Raw genomic sequence first — 22,735 nt, 5'->3', positions numbered from 1 at the left:
CCATGCGGGACTGTGTGGCTGCTGTGGAGGTACCCACTATATCCTAAGCGGCGGTGCCCAATTCCTTTACCAGGCTGTCGGCCACAGGTTGAGGGTCAGATGCAAGAGGCGCAGCTGAAGTGGTAGGCTGGGTAGTCTTGGCTTTCTCTTTTGGCAGTTCAGTAGGTACATTGGAAGAATTCTCCAACCCTAAAGCTATTTGTTTTAACCTTTGATTCTCTAAATAAAAGTTAAGTGCGTGCAGACAGCTGGTCAATGTTTTGGGCATAAAAGCCTGACAAATGGAGCAGGCTTTGTAATTATGTGACCGTCCCAAACAAAAGAGGCACTGATCGTGGGCATCCTTGTGAGGTATCTGATGGCTGCACTTACACTTTCTGGATGACATGAGCAAGCATTAAATGAAAGAAAAGGACTGAAAGATTCCCCAATGAGGCACTTATATGATTTCCCGATTCCGACAGCTGTAAAGGCAGAAACACCTGGCGTTCGACTGGCAGCTGAGAAGTTCTGAGGGCTGGTGCGTGTACACATCACTTTTACAGCCTACATTCCTTGAGCCACATCAGATGTCCCACGCACCATACAGTGACTGAAATCTTTTGTACACTGGCCACACGTTCACAAAGCAAGATGAGTAAACCCCATATGTTGAATACTGCAACATTGAAATAGAAGGACATTGACTGTTACAGCTTTCAATGCAAGTAAATCATCCTTTCCTTTAGATACCATCTCTTGAGGTGAATAATGTACAACTTTTTGTTTTTTCTTAATAGGTATCTTCTGTGAACAACTAAGACAGGAATCTCTGCCCCTTCATGAACTCTCTCTTTCCTAAGACACATCTAGTAGTATCCCCAGTGAAACTCAATGTCCAAGTAAAAATGGTTCTTCCAAGCCTGGTCTAATAGGTTGGTACTAGACTATCAGCCCTAGGGCCTATACAAGCCTATCCATGACAATTCCTTGGCTATTTCTTCCCACACTACTTACTTCCTGGAAACAGATGAAGACTTGGGAGACCCCTGGTTTGTGGTGGCCAAAACAACTACAGAGGAAGCTGGTGAGGTAATTGAGTGGTCTGAGAAACAACAAATGGCCATTGCAGGTTCACCCACTCTAGCTTCAAGCGCAATCCAAATATGCATAGTTGTCAAGGGCTCTGAGGCAAAATATTTTTTTCTTTCTAGGAAATGTGGAAGTTTGACTAGCAAGAGTGGTTAAGTATTCATACTGTGACTGACAGAAAGCATTGGATGTGGCTGGCAGGCAAGTTGCAAGTCTACACAAACACTTACACCTGCCCATTTTCACAAAGTCCCTAAAACACAGCAATGCACAAGCAATAACACTAAAATCCTGACAGAAACTTCTCAGAAATAAAATTAGTCTGACAGAAATAAAATGGCAGGCAAGTTGTGACAGGTTGGGCACAAACACTCTATGCCTCATAAATGCACAAGCAGTACACTAAAATCCCATCAGAAACCCCTTAGAAGTACAATTAGTCTGAAAGTAAAAAAATGTCAATTAAGTTATCACAATGTGAACACCAGCACTACACTCCCTGTCATTATCCCTAGCCAAATGAAACACTGTCCACCATAAACATTTTTTGTAAAAGAGTCTGCATAAGTAGTACATTTCTACATCAAATAAGCCCCCAAGCTCCGAAGCTAAAAACAAGGATTCCAGACAGGAAACAGAGGGATATAAAGAAATACTTTTTTTTTTTTTTTTACAGGAGTCACAACATATATACAATTTTAAATTAAACACTTTTATATACAAATACTAAACACATTAAAATTAAACATGGTTGCGAGGAAGAGTTCCTCTAAAGGGGACTTACCTGCCAGAAAGGAGCTAAAAGGCCAGCTGCTGCTCTTCTTAGGCCTCTGAAATGTCTTCTCACAAGATGACAAGTACTGAAAATTTTCCACTCTGACTGCAGACTTTCCCTCCAAAGGTTTGTGCAATCAAAACAGTGGACATTTAATAGGGACCAGATCTTTTGGAAGCTGGCTGGCTGCTGCGTTTTGGGATAGACACAACTGTCACAGCCAAAAGGCTACTGCATCAGTGGGAATGACCATGTTTTTCTTGGGCATACATTTTTTTCAAGTACTAAACTGTTTCCTCTCACATCCCACAAAACATAACTAGCTACACTCTGTCAATGTATAATGCAATTACCGCTGCTCTACTGATCTGCTGCTATAAGGGGTCAATGAAAGACCAGTTCACTTTCCAAGTTATCAAACAAATAATATATGTACATTTAATAACCAGAAAAAAAAAGGCTGTAGCATATTGCATGTACAAAGTCTAGCTACAGGGGAATTTGCTTGTCATATGGTACACCATCTTTGTAGAAAGTGCTCTTAACACCACTTCATGGAGACTAGAAGCTTAGTTCCAGTAAATCTGCTGTATATTTGGCATTCTGATAAACATTCAGAAGTTAAAGGCTTGGCTGCATGTGGGAAAATTCTCTGTCATACAACCACATACTCCTTGGCAGACTTTCTGCAGTCAGAGGTGGCACAGGTTGGGGCAGAATCCAGACATCAATTACAATTGGCATCCAGCACCTGAACTGCCTTTGAAAAACAGTAAAATGGAGACATTTCATTGAAAAAAAGTGTTTAGGTTTCTGCACAATCACATTCTGGAACTTTTTCAAAAAATATATATAAAAACTACAATTTTTGTTTTCTCATCTGATTGACCAGTAAGCAACAAATTTTAATGTTCCAAAACAAACTGCCACAATAGCTCAAGAGAATGATGTGGAACTGGGTAGTGTGAGGGCTTTTGTCACTTCCACAAGTGTTAACTCAGTAGGATATCTCAGTCTTATCAATTGTGTGCACAAGGGATTTAAAGCCAGAGCACACAAGCTGTGACATTACTCCCCAACCTTCCACATACAGGGAGGCAAAGCAGGTTCAGCCTCACCATTCCTTTCCTCCTGCTGTAGGCCCCTCCAATACCTGGGTTGGAATCAAATCTGGGCATGGGTCAGGACTCCATCCATTTTCACTATGGAGCTGCACCACAACAGTAGAGATACTTTTGTGGGAGAATTTTAAGTGGTGCACCAGAAAACTGGAAAAAAGAATAGCTGTGTAAAATCTTACCATAACCATAGATGTCCTTCTCTTCCATGTTGCAGTATTCTAGGTGTGAGAGTTCATGCCCTCAGGTGACTTGCATGTCGGCTCCTATAAAAAAGCTTCAGCTTGGCTGTTGCAGTGTGCATGGGACGTCACATGTAGGGCCATACATCAGGGGCCTTAAATGTGACATCTGTACGCACAATCCTCAGAACTTGAAGGCCAGCAGGCAGAGAAGGCCCAACAGGAGGAATGCCAGTTGTTTCCAGGTGTATGACTTGGAGACCTACTGTAATGTAGGTAGTACAGGTAAGGAATAGGACCTGGGGGATTGGTGGGTGGGAAGGAATACTGCAAGATGGAAGAGAAGGACATAGTACAGTTTTGTACCTACCATAAATGTAGATGTTCGAGTGTTCACACTGCTGCAGTCATCACACTTGGGTTATCCTACCATCAGGTGGTCCCGCAGTCGGCCAGAGTTCCAAAGTCTTGGTCTGGTGTCGGTTGCTGTCGCTTCTTCCCTGACATCAGTGCGCCAGGGGTATACAAGATGCATCCAACGCCATTTTCTTCAGTTTTTCTTGCCCCAGATGTCAGGTGCCCCCAAGTGGGTAGGCAATACACATTGCTAATCAAAAATATACATATAAAATAAAAACAATACCTTCAGTTACCAGCAAATACACCCCAAAGGTTGTATAGGATAGAAGGGTATAGATAAGTCCAGCTAGTTCAGAGGGGATTAAGGGAGGGTAACCTGGACTGCAGCAGTGTGAACACTCGAACATCTACATTTATGGTAGGTACAAAACTGTACTATGTTCATCGTGTTACACTGCTGCAGTCATCACACTTGGGTTGAATCCCAAAGCTAAGTTTGGGTGGCTGGTCTATAAAGAGTTAGGATTGGCTAAGAGGCCCTGCAGAACTGCAGTGGCAAATCCTGCTCTGGATTTAGAGTAGAGAGGCAGGTGGTAATGCTTGGTGAAGGTGTGCACTGAACTCCAAGTTGCAGCCTCCAAAATTTCCTTGGTAGGTACTCCTCTGAGAAAGGCTGCTGAAGTGGCTGTTGCCCTGGTGGAATGAGGCCTAATGTTATTAGGGACTGATTTTCCATGCTGTGTGTAGCAGTACCGAATACAGTGCCCTATCCATTTGGATATAGTCTGCTTTGAGATAGCCTTGCCTTGTGATCCTGCAGTATATGCTACAAACAGTTGATCAGTTTTCCTGAAAGCTTTTGTTTTGTCCAAGTAGAAGTGTAGCTGCCTGTGTCTGTCCAAAGAATGCAGAAGTTTCTCCCCTTTATTTTGGGGGTTTGGATAAAAAGTAGGCAAATGGATGGTTTGGTTAAGAGCCACACTGGATACCAACTTTGGCATGAAAGTAGGGTTTGTCCTTAAAGATACCCTATCCTGATGAAAAATTATAAAGGGTTCCACTGCCATTAATGCATGTAGCTCTGAGACTCTTTGTGCTGAAGTTACTGCCAGGAGCAGAGCTGTTTTCCATGATAAAAATTTTAGATCGGCTGCATTGGCTGGCTCAAAAGGTGGTAGGGTCAGTTTTTCCAAAACTAAATTGAGGTCCCAAGTTGGAGTTGGTGCTCTCCGGGGCGGTCTTATGGTTTTAGCCCCTCTGAGGTACTGCTTTAGCAAGGGATGAGAGAATAAAGGAGGATCCGTGTTGTAATGTGCAGAAATGGCAGAGGCGTGAATCTTAATTGATGAAAAGGATAGGCCTCTGTCCAGCATCTCAGTTAAGTATTGTAAAATCTGAGGAATGTCTGGAACAAGAGGGTCAAGGCTGTGAGCCTGGTTCCAGGTGCAGAATCTCTTCCATTTTTCTGAGTAAGCTTTCCTGGTGCTAGGCCTCCTGGCCTCCAAAATGACATCCATAACAGCTTTAGAGAGAGGTGTTGCCTGTTTGACTAAAGTATCTGCCATGCAGCCAGGTTTAGGGTTTTGAGCTGACCGTGCAGGATCTGATTGTTTTGTTGAGTCAGGTGGTGTGGAATTTGGGGCAAAATCCATGGTGGGCCCTAAGCCAAGTTCCTTAAGACAGGGTACCAGTGTTGGGGTGGCCAGTCTGGAGCAATCAGGATCATCTGTGGTTTTTCTTGTCTGGCTTTTAGGAGTACCTTTGAAAGGAGAGGCAGTGGTGGGAAGGCATAGACTTTTAGGTTTTTCCAGCTGAACAGACGAGCATCTACTTTCCATGCTTGTTTGTGATAAGTCCTTATGCAGAATTTTGTAGTTGGCAATTCAGAGGGGAGGCAAAAAGATCTATGTCTGGGCATCCCCATTTTTGTGTTATCATGCTGAAGATTTGTGGGTTCAATTTCCATTCGTCAGGGTCCATGATATTTCTGCTTAGGTCATCTGCCAGAGTATTTTTCTTTCCTGGCAGGAATTGTACTTGCAGGTGAACTTGGTACGTTAGAGCTGTGTTCCACAAGGTCATGGCTTGTCTGCATAGGGGATAAGAGTGAGTGCCCCCTTGTTTATGTACATTACTGTGGTGTTGTCTGTCTTTAGTAATAGTTGTCCTGGGTGTAGAAGGTCCTTGAAAGCTGTTAGGGCATTTTGAACAGCCAACATCTCTTTTTGATTGATGTGAAGATGTATCAGGTCTGTGGTCCACTTGCCCTGAATGCATGTTCCTGCCATGTGTGCTCCCCAGGTGTAATCCGAAGCATCTGTTGTTAGAGTTTGCCTGGCTGTGGGTTGGGTAAAAGGCTGACCCATGTTTAGGTGACATGCCTGTGCCCACCATCGAAACTCCTGTTGTAGGCAGGGAATTATTGGAATTACTGCTTCTAGACTGTGAGAATGTTGAGTCCAAACACTTTTTAGGTACCACTGTAATTTCCTCATATGCAGTCTGGCATATGGTATTAGTAGTATGCAGGATGCCATGAATCCCAGGGCCTGCAGAATTTTTCTTGCAGGGAGATGGGACGTTTTTGCCAGTAGTTGAAAATATCGAGTTAGTTGCACTTGTTTGTCTGGCGTGAGGTAAGCCATCTGGGCTGTTGTATTTAAGCTGGCACCCAGGAATGTAATCTGTTGTGAGGGCACTAGTTTTGACTTCTTTTCCTTTACCCTAGAGAAATTAGCAACCTTTTCACAAACGCCAGATGCTGTAGAAGAATGTCCTTTGTCTGCTTGAATGAGGCAGTCGTCCAGGTATGGATATATTTGAATTCCTTTTTGTCTGCAAAATGCAATTACTGGTGCCAGGCACTTTGTGAAGACCCTGGGCGCAGTAGATAAGCCAAAGGGCAGTGCAGAGAATTGGTAGTGCATTGTACCAGCTTTGAATTGGAGGTATCTTCTGCAATTTTGTCTGATAGGGACATGCAAGTATGCCTCTTTGAGGTCCAGAGTAACAAGCCAAGCCTTCTTGCCCAACATGGGTAGAAGCTGCTATAATGTCAACATTTTGAATTTCGGAATATCCAGATAAGTATTCAGAATTGAAAGGTCCAGTATAGGCCTCCAGGCTTTGTCCTTTCCGGGGACCAGGAAGAGTCTTGAGTAACATCCTTGTTCCTGTTGTGGTACTTTTTGTATAGCTGTCATGTCCATGAGGGCTGAAATTTGTTTTTGTGCCTCTGCCCATTGATTTTGTGGCAGGTCTGGCATTCCTTTTAGCTTTGGTAAAGTATGGAAGTGGAATCTGTAACCTAGAGACACAATATACAGAACCCATTTGTCTTGGGTGATTGTTTGCCAGTTTTGAGAAAAAAGTGCTAGTTTTACCCCTAAGGGGACTTCCAGAAGGGACGTGCTTGGCGTACGCAAGAGAAAGTCATTGTGACTGTTTCCTGTAAGGTTGAGACTTGTCCTCACCTCCTTTTGGGGTTGAGGTGCCCCACCGTCGCTGTCTGAGCCTTGGGGTTGAGATCTGCCTCTCTGTGACCTGTCTGACAGTGGAAAGGACCAATTTTTTGTTGGCCAATTTCTGCTAAACCGAGGTGGCTGTACCTGTAAGAAATCCTTGACTGTTTGCATAGATTTAGCTTTATCCTCCAGTTTCTTTAACACCTCTTCTGCCTTAACACCAAACAAGGTATCATGTTGTAAAGGAGCATCCAATACCTTTGCCTTAACATGGTTAGGTAAACTCTGTTCTTTTAACCAAGCATGTCTTTGAATAACAGAACCTGTAACTGCGGCTCTACAAGAGGCCTCTAAAGAATCAAAACCACACTGCAGAGTATGTTTTCCCACCTGTTCAACTGCATGCAATAAATCCGGCATTTCTTTACAATCAGGAGCTTCTGAGCTAGCAAGCATTTTCTGTTTTAACTGAGCCATTTAATATTGCTGGTACTTAAGCATGTGAAACTGGCAATTTAAAGCTCTTACTGCTAAAGTTGCAGACGTGTATACTTTCTTCCCCCATCTATCCAAAGCTCTGGAATCTCTGTCAGAGGGTACTGGATTTTTTGTAATGGAAGCCTTAACCCCTTTTGGACCCTGGGAAATAGTTTCTGGATCAGCAGAAGGGTTTTTGTATAGAAACTTGTGAGAGTCAGGACTCTATAATACCTATCTGGCTTGGCTGGAGCAGGGGGCAAAGAGTCAGGAGATCAGCTGGATTCAGAGAACACATCATCCTCAATGTCTAGTACAGGTGGAATAGCCAGGGGCCTGTGCTGAGGCAATAAGAGGAAATCCCTGAGCCTTTTCTTGGATTCTGAGTATTCCTGACTTTCCCAATGGAAATGTTCCTTCATGGTATGTAAAGTTTCCCCAAAAGAGTAATCCTCAGGAGGAGAGGCTGAAGGGATAGATTCCTCAGCATCAGAGTCCTCATAGGGGGGTAAAGAGTATCCCTGGTCTGAAGAGGAATCAGAGGAAATGGAAACCTGATCAGAGGAGTCAGTCTGTATCCTGCCTAGGCCTTTTCTCAGGAGGGGGATGGGAACCCCTGATTAGAGTAATGAGGTCTTCGGCCATTTTAAGCATCTGTTTCTTAGGCATGGAGGACTGTCCAGGAGAATGCTGTACTTGTTTCTTTGTCTTTAATGGTACCTTTGTCTTGGCTGTTGATTTAATGGTAAGTTGTGAAGGTCTGTAAACACCCTCAGAAGCCGGTGCCTGTTCAGCGGCTCCAGACCCATCTGAGGGATTAGTTTCCGTAGGCCCAATACCTTGAGTTTCCAGAGGCCTAGTTGTCTCCATGTGGGAGACCGAGGCGGCCTGTGGCTCTGAGGTAGCAGGTGTCAGGGGCTGCGAAAATGCCTCACTGAGAACCTGGCCTAGAAGAGGTTTCGTTGTCAGTTTTGGACCTCGGATGCCTGTCTTTATCCTTGTCTTTGCGTTTTTTCGGAATTGCGGTCGTCGGTTGATCTGACGGCATAGTATAATTGAACCTTCGGCCAAAGTAGTGCAAAGCAAAATCAAAACGTCTTTTTGTACTGCGTTTGTTAAATCTAGCACAAAACAGACAACTAGTGACGTCATGATCAGGGCCTAGGCATGGAATACAGTAAGAGTGGAAGTCCTTATGAGGTATTTGCTTCCCACAAGAAATACAATTATTAACTTTTTCTGACATCGGTCTGAGGCAAGAAAAAAAGTTTCCCCAACGGGGGTACTTAGCTTTATTGAAGACTTCGGATCTGAAATTCAACTTCGAAAATCTCAGGAGTCGGCCGACCGGCACTTGCGAACTGCTTCTGCTTCAGGCACTGCGCGGCAAGAAAGACTGAAGAAAATGGCGTCGGATGCATCTTATATACCCCTAGTGCACTGACGTCAGGGAAGAAGCGACAGCAACCGACGCTGGACCAAGACTTTGGAACTCTGGCCGACTGCAGGACCGCCTGACGGCAGGATAACCCAAGTGTGATGACTGCAGCAGTGTAACACGATGCACATCTATGGTTACGGTAAGATTTTACATAGCTATTCTATGTCCTTCTATTCTTATGTTGCAGTATTCTAGATATGAGAGCGTACCACAGCTTATGCGAATGAGAGGGTGGTGGTAGATGAAGACTGTTCTACCAAATCCTGTCCTAGCTCTGGAAACTTGGTCCAGTTTGTAATGCTTAGTGAAAGTGTGGATTGTGGCCCCCAAGTGGCTGCTTCCAAAATGGATGCTGTGTCTAGGCCCTTCATGAAGGCCCTAGAGGTGGCAACAGCTCTAGTGGAACGGGCCTTGATTCCCCTTGGGGGTACCTTTCCAGTGGTGGGAGAAGCAGAAGCAAGTAGTTTTCCTGATCCAGCATGTGATGGTTTGCTTGGAGACTGCCTTGGCCAGGGCTCTGGAGTAGAAGACAAAAAGCTGGTTAGTCTTCCTAATGGTCTTGTCTAGGTAAAACCCAAGTTGTCTGTGCATGTCCAGGGAGTGCAGTATCCTCTCCCCTTCATTAGAGGGTGAGGGGAAGAAAGTGGGTAGATGAGACAGGTCACTGACCACCTTAGGCATAAAGGAGGGGTTGGTTCGCAGTGACACCGTCTTTGTGGAAGACAGTGTACAGGGGACAGGCCATTAAGGCCTGCAATTCTGACACTCTTCTGGCTGATGTGACGGCCACCAGCAGGATCGTTTTCCATGTGCACATCTGTAAGGAAAAAGGCCCAGCCAGTTCAAAGGGGTGCTGGGTAAATTTCTCTAAGATGTAGTTAAGGTCCCAAGGCGGGGGGATAGGTTTCCTAGCTGGTCTCATGTGCAAGACCCCCTTAAGGAAGAGCTTTAGGTCGAGCTTGGCAAGCAAGGGGAGTTTCCAGGAGCAGGCAAGCTGATATGGCAGAGAGGTGTACTTTTACCGAAGAATAAGAAAGCCCACTCTATCAATTGACACAGGTAGTTTAGAACCAGGGGAACCTCAGTGGAGCTGGGGTCCCTTCCCTTGTTCAGACACCATTTTGCAAATCTTTCCCTCTTGGCCAGGTTAAGATTTTTCTGGTGGTAGCTTTCCTTGCCTCCCTTAGGACTGAAAGCACGTCCTCTGAGTAGTGGTGTCTGAAAGGGATCAAAAGTTTATCACCCACAGAATCAGAGACAACATCTGTAAGTGTGGGTGTAGGAGAGTTCCTTTGTCTTGTATCAGTAGGTCCACCTTGTAGGTTAACAAAGTGATTTCCCTTGGCTAGTTTGTGAAGTAGGGAGAACCAGTGCTGCCTTGGCCAGTAGGGAGTCACTAACAAGATTTTTGGTTTGTTCTCCTGAACTTTCGGGAGGACTTTCTGAACCAGTGAGAATGGGGGGGGGGAAGGCATAAAGGAACTTCCCCTTCCAAGGGAAGCTGACAGCGTCCACTCTCCATGCTAGAGGGGAGTGGGGTTTTGAGCAGATGTTCTGCAGTTGCCTGTTCTGGAGGGAGGCAAACAGGTCTATTTGTGGAGTACCCCACCGGTGGACTATGTCTAAGAAGACCTTCCTGCTCAGCATCCATTCGTGCTGAGGCGAGGAGGTCCTGCTCAAGAGATCTGCTTGGTGGCTGTCCTGTGAGGGGATGTAGGCCGCTTGCAGGACTAAGTTGAGATGAGAGGCTAAGTCCCATATCAGCAGGGATAATATGCACAGCTGATCGGCCTTTGTTCCTCCCTGCTTGTTGAGGTACCACATCACCGTAGTGTTGTCGGTGACAATCTGGAGCACCCCTGGAACCAGAAGGGGGTGAAGGTCTTTAGAGCTAAGAAGACTGCTGTCATTTCCCTGATATTGATGTGTTTGGCTAGAAGAGAGGGAGGCCACTTTTCCTGAATCCTGTAAGAGGCCAGAGTTGCTCCCCAACCTGAATCTGAGGCATCTGTATGCATTACTTGGGTTGGGCTGGGTGGTTTTAGTGGGAGCCCTGGGGTCAGTTGCACTTGCTGGATCCACCAACTGATTTCTGTTTTCAGACAGGGAAGGAGGGGGATACCCTGTTCTAGGGGATGAAGTTGTTAGGACCAGGTGTTTTTCAGGAACCAATGTAAATTGCGCGTGTGCATTCTTGCCAGTGGTAGCATGGGGATGGTCACTGCCATTAAACCCAGGAGGTAAAGAAATTGCCCTGCCATCACCTTTTGGGATAGTAGAGCTTCCTGGAAGTGGGAAGTCAAAGAAAGAACCTTGTCCTGTGGTAGAAAGGCCTTCATTGTGTCTGTTCAGATTCTGCAGCCTAGGAAAATTTTGTCCTGGGGATCCGAGAGGATTTGGGGAGACTGATGGTGAATCCTAGGTTCTGCAGAAGGGACATGGTGAAATGTAGACGCTTCAATAAAGCATCCCTGGACTCTGCCAGTATCGGGATAGCGTCCAGATAAGGGTAAACCTGTATACCCTGAGTTCTGCAGAAAGCAATGGCTGGAGTCAGGCACTTTGTAAAGACTTGGGGGGGGGGCATGGATAAACCACAGGGCAAGGCAGTAAATTGGAAATGAGGCAGGTCCAGAGAAACGCAGGAACGGTCTGTGAGAATTCCTGTTGGGTATGTGCAGGTAGGCCTCCTTTAGGTCCAGGGTGGCCATGAGGGCCCTTGGCTGGAATGAGGGGCAGAAGAGTGGGAAGAGAGAGCATTCTGAAAGATGGTACCTGAAGATGAAGGTTTAGGAAGGACAGGTCTAAGATGGGTCTCCTGGGGCCATCTATTTTGGGGACCAGGAAGAGGCGTGAGTAAAACCCTTCACATTCCTGTCCTGGAGGGTCAGTTTCTATGGTGCCTAGTTTTAAAAGGTCTGCCAGAACTTGTGCCATGCGATGGGCCTGTTTTTTGGGGACGAGAGGAATGCCTCTTTTGGGTGGCTTCTCTTTCTAGGCTAGGAAGTACCCTTTTTGAATATTGTTTAAGATCCATTGGTCTGAAGTGATGGATTGCCAAAGGAGAAGACAGTGGAGAAAGGTGGACTGAGAGGGGAAGGTGGGCAAGGCATTCACACATTACTGGGACCTCCTCTGTCCTGAAAGGGCTGTCTGGGTTGATGAGGTGGAGCAGAGGATCTAGAGTTGGTAAGTCCTTCTAGCCCCTCTCCTGGACCTGTAAGAGGAGTACGAGGGCTGATGAGTACATCTTACAAAGGTAGCCTTAGCAAGTTAGTTTCTATAATACTTGGGGATGGGTGACACGAGCAGGTGCTTGATGTCCTGGAGTTCTTTGCTTTTTTCTTGTAGATTTTTAAAAAGGCCAGCAATCGTTTGCAGAAAAGCACATTGTGGTCCAAAGAGGTGTCCAAGATCTTAGACTTGAAATCCAAAGGGAGGTTCTGGAGTCTTAGCCACGAGCACCTCCTGAGGGCTGAAGCAGATACTGCAGACCTGGCGGATGCTTTTGCAGCATTGTTGCTGCATCTGATGGAATGCCTGGCTACCTGTTGTGCCAAGGAAAATTTGGCTGAGATGTCGTCTTGATGGGGCTGTCAGGCAAGGATGCTAGTATGGAGGAGGCTTGAGAGACCAAGTTTAATGTATAATTTGTCATGTGGGTCTGATAATTTATGGCTCTGAAAGCCAAAGTTGAAGTGTATACCTTCTTCCCCATCCTATCCATGTTCTTGCCATCTGTCAGTGGGCAGTAGGGAGGCAGAGGGCAGCAGTTTAGACTGCTTGTCTGCAGTGGTGGCAATAACAGCTGGGTCTGCCAAGGGTGGTTTGACCAGGAATTTTTGGTCCACTGGTACACCTTGTAGAAGCAGTTAGGACATTTAGGGGCCGGAGGCTGGGAGTCAGGGGCTTTGGAAGCAGCGTTGAAGGCATCCAAGTAAGCAGGCAGAACAGGATTAACTGCTGAAGGGGAGGGGGATTCCACTTGCAGCAGCTCAAAGTACCTTTTTTGGGCATCTGTCATTTGGGATGTATCCCATTTAAAGTAATCCTTCATCTTGGTGATGGTCTCACCAAAGGTAACGTCCTCAATGGGAGAATCGCCTTCCACAGATTCCTCATCAGGAGAGTAATAGTCCTGGGGGGAGACAATCTGGGAAACATAAGAAATTAGAAGGAAGAATTATGTTCTTCTTCTCTGACTTGAGGGGTTGTAGATGGGAGGGAAGAAGCAGGTCTAGGGCTCAGAAGAGGCAGGGAGGAGGTGGCGGAGGCTGAAGGCCTGAGGGCCATAAAGGCTTGCATGAGAGAAGTGAAGGCCTGCCAATCTGGTGCGACTTCTGAAGAGGTGGAGGTATGTTTAGTTTTTTGCTTCTTTTTGGCCAGGGAGGAAGTAGAGAGAGGCCTGGTGTCGGGTTTGGACAGTAACACATACGGTCTGGATCTCTGCTGGAGGTACCACCAAAACTGGTTTCCCCTCGACATCAACGGTCGTTGATGTTTGGATAAGCTCTGCGGACGTGCCAGTCATCTGCTGCAAAATGGCTTCCAAGAGGGACATCACTGCAGTCAACATATTCTCCAAGCGCGCCTCAACCCCCAGAATGGCAGTTGGCGGTGTCGGGAAGTGGAGCGGCAGGCAAAGAAGGCCTAGGAACCTTAGCCTTTTTGCGCGAGGGTTCCGGTGTGGCCTCCGATGGAGGATCCATCCTAAGGGCTAACCACTTAAGGTGCTGGTTCTCCAGGTAGAGATTTTAATGCGGCTAGATGGGTGCACAAGGTTTTGGGCACAAATGATTGACAAATAGCGCAGGAGGCGTGATCGTGTTCCCAGCCTAGGCAAAAAAACACACCTGTCATGGGCGTCCTTATAGGGTATCTGGCGCCTGCACTGGCACTTTCCCTTTGTCCCTGACATCAGCTAAAGGCTACAACAACCAAGCGTTAGCAAGAATAATCATCAAAAATAAGAAAACAGAATGCAACGTCTGTGGAGAAGCAATGCGAATGTAGTCTGCGGCTGAAAAGTTCTGAGGATTGTGGTTGCAGACGTCACATTTAAGGCCCCTGGTTTATGGCCCTATGTGTGATGTCCCACGAACACTGCAACAGCCAAGCTGAAGCTTTTGTACAGGAGCTGATGTACAAATCGCCTGAGGGCATGAAATCCCACACCTAGAATACTGCAACATAGGAATAGGAGGACATCATCTACTGCTGGGACCAGGAAACCTCTGGTAGTCTATCTCACACTAGCAAAGGCTTGGGTTAACTTTACAGTACAACAGTCAACTGCCTACCTTCAAATGGTTCAGGACAGCTGAAACAGTACGTGGAACTGGAGGAACCAAGGCATGTGTCACAGGATCTGATGTCCTTCAAACTTAGAATAACTTTTGAGGTTACTGTGGCCTCTCACCAACTGGCTCCTTCACCACTAGCTTCTTTAGCTTGTCCATTTTTGGTGTGCATACTTCTTTGGAGATTTTTCTTCTGTTTATGGCTTCTTGCCTTTGGTCCCCCTCAATGTGGTGTGTGTGTGTAAGGGGGTAAGGATCGCTGCTAGCTTATGTTCAATAAAGTCCTTAAATTGCAAGCCTGGTAACCGCATTTTATTGCTGAATGTAGAGCAGTGCTTGCCAGTAGAAACCTTGTGTTTTTTCACCCGATAAAAAAAAAATGCACTGCAAATGGTAATAGAATTTGTCTTCTACGGGTAAATACATATGACATCAGGGTATGTCACGGATCTTAGAAATCACCAACCCACACACCTATCTAATCACAAGCAGTATTCACAATTTCAGACAACTTTAGCACATCTACAGTACAGAAGTTACCAAAATGGATACTTTTTTTTATTCCCTGGAAGTATCCCACAAGCAGACAGCCTCATGATCAGTCACTCTGTGTGGAAAAAAAATAACAGAAAATGCTGCAAGCAACTCCCCTTCCAGCCATGAGTCAGGCTAATATCTTAAGCGAACAAATACAGGTCTGTTCTGCAGATGTCCAGAAAGCTCCGAAAGTTAGACAAGATGGGCAGATGCTCACTTGCAGCCAATTCCCATGGATCATGAACATCAACTGTTTAACACAAAGCACTATGCAGATGTAGATAAGGCTGAATGTGCAACCTCAACCTATGCTGGAAAAAGAAAATGTTTGCTATGAATTGGATAGCCTCAATCATACAAAAATGTCTGTTGTATAATCCTTTCAAGATCAGCAATTTCAACGTCTACTTATTTAACAGTCTGACTGACAAGAACCGCATTTGAAAATATGAGATTAAATGTCTTCCCCATTACTTCAGACTACTTTGAGCTCCTCCAGTAAAACAGCAGTCTTGCAACTCTAAAACATTAATACACACCTATCACAAAAGCGGTTCACAGTCCCAGTTTCAGCTGCAGTATTACAACTGCTGTAATTTATATGATACGTTTTTCATTTTAATAAAGCTCCCCCAATAAAACACAAATTACAGGTCAATGTTGAAAACGCGTGCTTGTCATTTTTGATAAACGACTAGTAAACGAATACATACAAGAGAAACAGCTCTCTCATATAATACATGTGTATGTTACAAGCCCCTTCCCCCCTTCTTTTTAGGCACACAAGCCTTGTGACTTTAAAGCCTCATAACAAGGCCAATTAAAAAAAAGTTTGGGAAAAGTTATTTTAGACTGGCATCAAAAATGTTTTGATGAATAAAAATCCTTTTATAAACAATTTGCTTTATATATTTTTCCTTTTTAAAATGTACTGTGATCTGTTGCTGGGGTAAGCAGCCTGTGCATTGACAGTCATGTTATAAGAAGGATGTTCAATCTGAAAACAAGTTTTAATCTAGTTCCTTCTCGTTGGCAGTCTTTCACCCCCTTCTGAGGATGCAAATAAAGGCAATCCTGTTAATGCTGCAAAATGTCGAATCTTCCATCTCTGTGAGAATGTGATGCTTCAGAAGTCTTTTAAGATTCACAATGGGAATTTTTTTATTTAAACAGAAGCCAAAAAAGGGCTTCTTAACTACACAGATAAAAAAGGAAATAACAGAAAAGTTAGGCATCTTTAGTGTAAAAGTCTGTACAGTTATTTTTATAATATAATATATATATATTTATATTTCTGTTGCAACAATAGTCCCTCCTAGTGCATATTGCTGGAAGATGACAATGCAATGGCATCTTGAATTTCTCGTACCACCAAGATTCGAGTCAACATCTGTTCCATTTGCTCTCTGCTGATTGGCTGTGTGGAATACCAGATGGGACTGTTGGGTGCCACCACAGGCTCTGGTGTTAAATAAAATGTATCATTTCGACCTTTGACACTCTGTGGACTGCAATGAGAGAAGAAGAAAGTAAAAATATCATCTATATCAAAAACCTTTGAAAGCTTCCTCTAATCCAAACTGAATTTCAATTGCAAGGCAATAATATGCTAAGAGAACAATTAAACTTACTTTTAACTCAAATGTGTGTGACGAACTGGTAACATGCAGCCAGCTGTAGATGTTTGAGTAACAAGCTCATTGATGGTGTTTTCAAGGTTACATAGCAGTTAGCTGCAAGGTAATGTCCCAAACTGAAGACATCAGCTGAATGCCCAGATGCACAGGGAAGTAACCCAATACCAACTTCCATCTTTTCCAGGAACAAGGAACCACCACCAAGTGTGCCTGAGCCACTGTACAATGAATGCAGCAGGAGGGGTCCTCAGTACATCTGAGCAAAAAGTTAAAGGACAGCAGCCAACAAAAATACCTGCCTCATGCAGCCAAATACAGAAAAAAGGTGCTGGAGCAAAACATCTACAAAAATACACAAACTTTCCATAACACTACAAATACTCAGAAAATACCTCAACACCTCACCAAATGTGTAGATCATATTACAAAATTCCTCTAATGTGCAGCTTGCAATATGACCCAGAAATATTAGAGAAGGAAAAAAAATGGGCATGGAGGAATAAGAGTGGTGTAAGCTCATAGTTTAACAGCAACACTATTTGAACATCTTCAATTCTGGATAGTACCCTCACACAACAACTGTATAAGTGAATTCAAAATGAATGAATGATGCATGAAACATCCCCAATAACCCAGGTTTACTCAAGGGTACTCCAATCCAAATTCTCGAGGAAAATAGCCAATAACGGAGGGTTGTGGGTCTGGTAGGAAAGTGTGGGTGTCAGCTAGACCTAGGGATAAGGTTGCCACCCAATCCAAGGGCTGGACCTAACAATGCAGAGAACAGGGTAGACAAAATGGGTTGGTGGAAGCAAATTTGGACTGCGATAGTAGAGTTAATAGAATATCTGCTTTATGGTAAACTTCTAGCACTACTGTACAGTTATTTACAGAAAAACAACTGCTGCCAGTCTCACTTCTTGTGAAGATTCCCAAAGCAGTGAGAACTGATTGATCATATTCGGAAATAATTCCCAGCAAAATATAAGACAACAATCCTGCCTTAGCTCTAGATGCAACCCCCAAATTATAATGCTGAGAACTTGTGTATTCAGAAGACCATGCAGGCCTTTCAGGGACAGCATGGGTGGTGAAACCTCTAAGGAAGGCTGTGGTAACAGCTGCAGTTCTAGGGAAATTGGTGTTGATAAAAAGCATTGCAATGTTCTTGACACTTTGAAAGGGTCTGTCTGTTGACCGGTTTATTTTCCTTTCCCTTTACGAATAAGATAAACAGTTGACAAGCTTTTCTAAAGTCTTTGGCTCTGTGTAAAATGAATCTCAGCTGTCTAAATGGTAACCATTTCAAATGCTGGGGACCTACTACAGACAGTCCCGAAACACAGAGACTGAAGGGCCAAAAGTTCGGACTTGTATATACTAGGTCAAAGATGCCATTTCTAAGAATATTCCCTTTTCCATGAGGTATGACGATCTTGGAGTTGATATATATAAATTCGGGGGGTGGTGTTAGGGTAGAGGGCTCCCCCCCACCACAAAAACCTGTTTTAAGGAGAAGACCGATTTTAGAGATTTGCTTTTCTCTTGTCTTTTTGGTCTTTCTCCCCTTATTTTGGCACTTTTGTTTTTTCAACTTTTCAATAGGGGGCAGTCTAAACATATCCAGGGAATGTAGAGCTTTAGAGCTTAGGAAAGAAGACTGGAAGTTGCATGGTCTGGTTAACAGTCAAGTCCGATACCAATTTAGGCATAAATGAGGATTTAGTATGCATTACCACTCTGTCCCGTGGCAATGCCAGGAATGCTTTTTGCACATAGATGCTTCTCAAAATTTAAATCCTGTTGATTATCAAGTCAATCACTAAGCTGCCATAGTCAAGATTCAAAAAGGTTTTAGTATGTTAATCTCATTATTGTAATAGCTCTTAACCGCAAATTATTTTAATGTGCAGGAATAGAGTAAAAAATGTCTGATATATGTGGAGGGTTGCATTTTGTGGCATGCAATTAAATGAATCCATGAAAGGGCTTCATGCATAATGAGATATGGAGAGAACCATCAATAATTTTTGGTCAACATAAATAAAAAGCACGTGAAAAGGAAATGCCTAATGTACTGGATTTTAACCAAACTCTAAAAGCCCTATCCAGAGACGTCACCAGTCATCTAGAAATCTTTTTTACACTATGATGCAATTTGTAAATGTTTCATTTCATCAAAAAATACATACTGCTCTTCAGAGTAACCCAAAAATATGTCAGCATACTTTGAGGCAAAGAAAGCCTCCATAGCCATACCCAATTGAAAAAAGAAAACACTGTTTTGTGACTACTGACTGTAGAAGGTCAACAAAGTCAAAAAAGCTTGATTGTAATCAAGAGAAAAAAGATGTAGTTTCATTTGAGGTTGCGTCTTCTTTTATGCTAAAATGCTCCTAGAGCTTATACTAGCAATGTTTGTGGCAGATGCTGATGTGTTCAGTGATGTTATATGTCATTATTCACTCTTTTTTGAGATTGCTTACTGTTTCACACTTGCTAGGACCTTGTTCCCAGTCTGATGCAAGGGACCTTTGACAGTATCTGGAGCCTACTGACCATGCTAGGACCTAGTTTAAGGTTTTTACATGAGGTATCCTGAGCAGATCGACTTGCTCATTAGATACACTCTGGTGTCTATCCTACTGACTCAGAACAGTGTGTTTTCTCAGACCCAATCTTGGGCTTAATCAGTCCAGTTCTATGCAGCTGACATCTGTTTGGGACCTATGCATACCAGCATCACAGATTCAGACCTTGGTTTTACAATTTATTCTTTCAAAGTATCTGATGAGACTTTGCTCACTGACTGCTCCAATTCACAGTTTTCATGGTAAGGAGCCATTCTACTCCACTCATATGTTCATTTATTTCTACTGAGCAGCCTCATGGTTCAGTTATACAAACCCATCAGAATTCCAGTTAGAAATAAAAAATAAAAGAGGATTTTGTAGATCGAGTGGAAAAATGCCAATTGCCTAATAATTGTTCTAGAGTCATTTCCTATTCCTTTTTCTTCCCTTAGAGAGAAGCAAGTTATCCTTTAGATGGAGGGACAAGATTTTCTACCAGTCTCTATTGGATCTTTTTGTGCCAACCAAGAACTTCACCTGATTTGCCTTTTTCCCCGGAGACTCTCGTTTGTATCCCTTGATCCTTTGTGTAGCTATGTATGTCCCTACAGGACGCTCTTCCTATCTTTCCTCAGGGCAGTTCAATAGAAGTGGTACACACAATTTTTTTCATTTCTGCATCATACCCTCCTGACAAGAGTACTTCAGCGGTACCCATGTTTTATATTTCATCAGCTGCATATACTACCCCTTCACTTTCACAAGTGAACACACCTCTAGATTCAAATTTAACATTGTTAATGGATCCAACTTTAACATATCAGCAGACCCCACATTTACCACATTTCAGAGCCCTAGATCTTTTAAGGGCCTTTGTATATTCCAGCACTGGCATAATAAAAGCTCCATGCACCAACATCTCTTTTATACTTTTGCCCTTTGTATATGAGAAGGATGTTCCGGTAATATAAGAATTTGTCCTGTAATAGATATTTCTAATAATGCTTGACTAAACCTACAACTGCATCACTTTTAATATTATATACAGACACAAAATACATTGGATCTATTTTATGCTGATCACACACTATACCTTGATGTTGTCCTACACCCCCCTTTCCTTTCAATTATTTTTGTGTCCCCTCAAACTATTAACAAGTTTAACTTCTGTATCCTGCACATTTATGGGGCCATATCCCCTTCTTAAGTACATTTCTACTGTTCTCTTCATTTCTTGTGTCAAAATGTCCTTATCACTACATATTCTTGATAATAGTAACAGCTCCCTGTAAGGGAGAGCTTTCAACACATGGAGAGGATGCCAACTGGTGGCATGAAGGTATCGACTACCATCCAGAAACTTTCTATGCACACCAGTAACAATGCACCCATCTTCTTTTCCTTCCAAAATAAGGTCTAAATACACAACTTTTGCACCTTGTTATAAGCCATCAAAAGACAACCCATAAGGTTGTAGCTGGCTGTGGTTTATATTCCCATCCTGTATACACATTCAGCCTTCTTACATGTTCTGTCCAACAATTACTGATCAGCTCTTTTTTTATGTAATAGACTGTGGTGGATGTCTTTCTAACGCATACATCCTTGAAACTTTGCTGGTTGATACAGGTGACATTACTGCCTCTGAAACCTCAGTACTTGGACACAAAAGCAAAGCTAATCTTCACTTCAAAATATCAGGGGACAAGACTGGCAAAGAAACACCACCAATGCCACATTATTGGCTGTTTTAAGCTTAAGCTGACCATCCAGTTATGGCATCTACACAAGTGTATGCATGAGTACTTGTTTCTTAGGTGCTTACTAATCTAATAACCCCAGGGGCCTATTTAAGGCTAGCTATGCTTGCCAAATGTATCTGTCAAATTATGATAACCTAGGCTTATTTTAAGGGGGTATATGTAGGCTTGGGCATGGGTGGTCAAGCATTTAGAGGCTTCTCCCGTCTAACAGAGACATAGGTGCCAGACTAGGGGTAAATTTCTCACTCCCCATCAACTGATTCAGGTTGTATTTGAACAGGGTTAGGGAAGAACTCTGCTTCAAATGGATGGGAAGTTTGTTTCAGACTAGGGATAGTCTCTGGGACACTTACCTGTCCTTCCAACATGTCCTGTGTGTGTTGCAGACAAGGTTTAGGTCCCTATATCAGGTAAATCTGACACTTTGTTTTGTGGATGTGTAACAGGTCCGTCAGAGCAGGATCACTATGTTTTGTAGGACAGGCATAGATCACCTCTCAACAGTCTAAAGGAGTAGAGTGATACGACTCTGAGGCAGTCCGCATAGCATATGTTTATTCTTTTAGTCAGGAGACTCTACAGACCCCCTAATTGTTGCATATACTTGCTCAGGTACATAGCAAAGGGGGCAATGGAGTCAATGACTGGTCTGATAAGGGGGCGAGTAAAGCAGAAAAATGACATCCTTGAACTTACTGAACTTAGATGCCATATCCTTGCTTTTAAATTGCACAACATACAATGATTTCCTTAGTACTGTAGACAAGTGATGGTCAAAGGCCAAGCAACTGTCATGTGTTCCCAAATTCCTGACCACATGGTTTGCTCTTAGGGGTATATTATCAGTGTGGTAGCTGTCTTCACAAAGGATACTGTTATACACTTCTTGGCACAGAATTTTATGTCTCTGGTACCGGTTACTAATCTGTCAAGCCTTCTAGAAGGGGATTTTATTTATTTATTTACTGATTGCCATTTGGTGACTGGGAAAGTCCGACTGGGACAGAAGCCCATTTTTAGTGGAGGCTCAGGGAGAAAAGCTCCAAACTCACATATATGCATAGATATACACACACTTTCTTTTGTAAATATTAAAATAGGTTGAAAGTTAAGAAAGGAAAAGATCACTGGGGGTAGTGTTAGGTTGAAAGAATTAATAAAGGGAAAGAAAAATCACTAGTGGGGTAGTTTTAAAGAAGTGAAGAATTAGAAAGACAGTTAAGATTAGTAAGATTTATAGTAAGAACAAAGTTGTTTAAAGTAACTTATAGATCAAAAAGAGTTTCCTACTGGCTTTGATGGGTAAAGACTGTGATAACCTAGAGGAAGGAGAGTAGGATGTGTCTAGTTTGCAATCATCTGCAAACTCAGTCAGCCAAAAGCTCTAGATGCTGGCCTTTATGTCAGAGAAATAGATGCCAAAAAGGAGTGGACCCAGCACAGAGCCTTGAAGAATTCCATTAGTTAGTGGTCTTTTTGTAGAAGTAGACTACTCTACCCTAACTTCTTGGGGTGGATCTAGTGTCTCAAGGTTTCCTACGGCATTATCATTTTGAGGACAATTCCTTCAATCCTTGTGAAGAGGGATGGCAGCTGCAGTCTTCCATTCTCTTTACAAGAAGCCTGCCTGGAGGCTTTGGTCAAATAGAAATTCTAGTGGTCCTGATGGTTCCCTATTAGAAGACTGAAGACGCATTCTTTCAAATGCGTCTTGGTCGAACTCAAGCCTGAAATGGCAAAATATCTAAGCGCCTTTTAAGTGAATTCTTTCCCTGGGAAAGAATTCATTTGGCTGCTTCGCTACTTTGCCGTTTTGGGCACTGTAGTGTGTTTTGGAGTTGGCATATTTAAGTAGGGGGTGTGGGGGGCACAGCCTCCCACTTAATGTAATGTTCAAAGTATTTTATTTATTTATTTATTTGTTGGAACAGCAATTTTTTCCCCTCGGAAAACAAATCGCTGTTCTGACAGTTCGAAATTGTAAACTTTTGCTTACATAGGGTCGATTAATCACCATTCGCTTTTTTAAGCGTTCGG

At 43.5% G+C, this 22,735-nt stretch overlaps 1 protein-coding gene across 5 annotated transcripts in view; it reads right to left on the bottom strand.

The window, feature by feature from the left end:
- Positions 1–15,379: 15,379 nt before the first annotated feature.
- Positions 15,380–22,735, bottom strand: part of QRICH1 (glutamine rich 1) — a 1,772,469-nt gene continuing 1,765,113 nt past the window's right edge. For all 5 annotated transcript variants that reach the window (XM_044078740.1, XM_044078739.1, XM_044078738.1 and 2 more), the window contains one exon: positions 15,380–16,233. In XM_044078740.1, coding sequence (XP_043934675.1) covers positions 16,041–16,233 — 193 coding nt within the window. In that variant the 3' untranslated portion in view covers positions 15,380–16,040. The remainder of the gene's footprint in view (positions 16,234–22,735) is intronic.

The sequence above is a fragment of the Protopterus annectens genome, chromosome 7.part1 (genome assembly GCF_019279795.1).
Source record: "Protopterus annectens isolate FY-2018-M chromosome 7.part1, PAN1.0, whole genome shotgun sequence".
NCBI classification, from domain to species: Eukaryota; Metazoa; Chordata; order Ceratodontiformes; family Protopteridae; genus Protopterus; species Protopterus annectens.
Note: the sequence above shows the minus strand (reverse complement) of the source record. Positions and strands in the feature narration are given on the sequence as shown.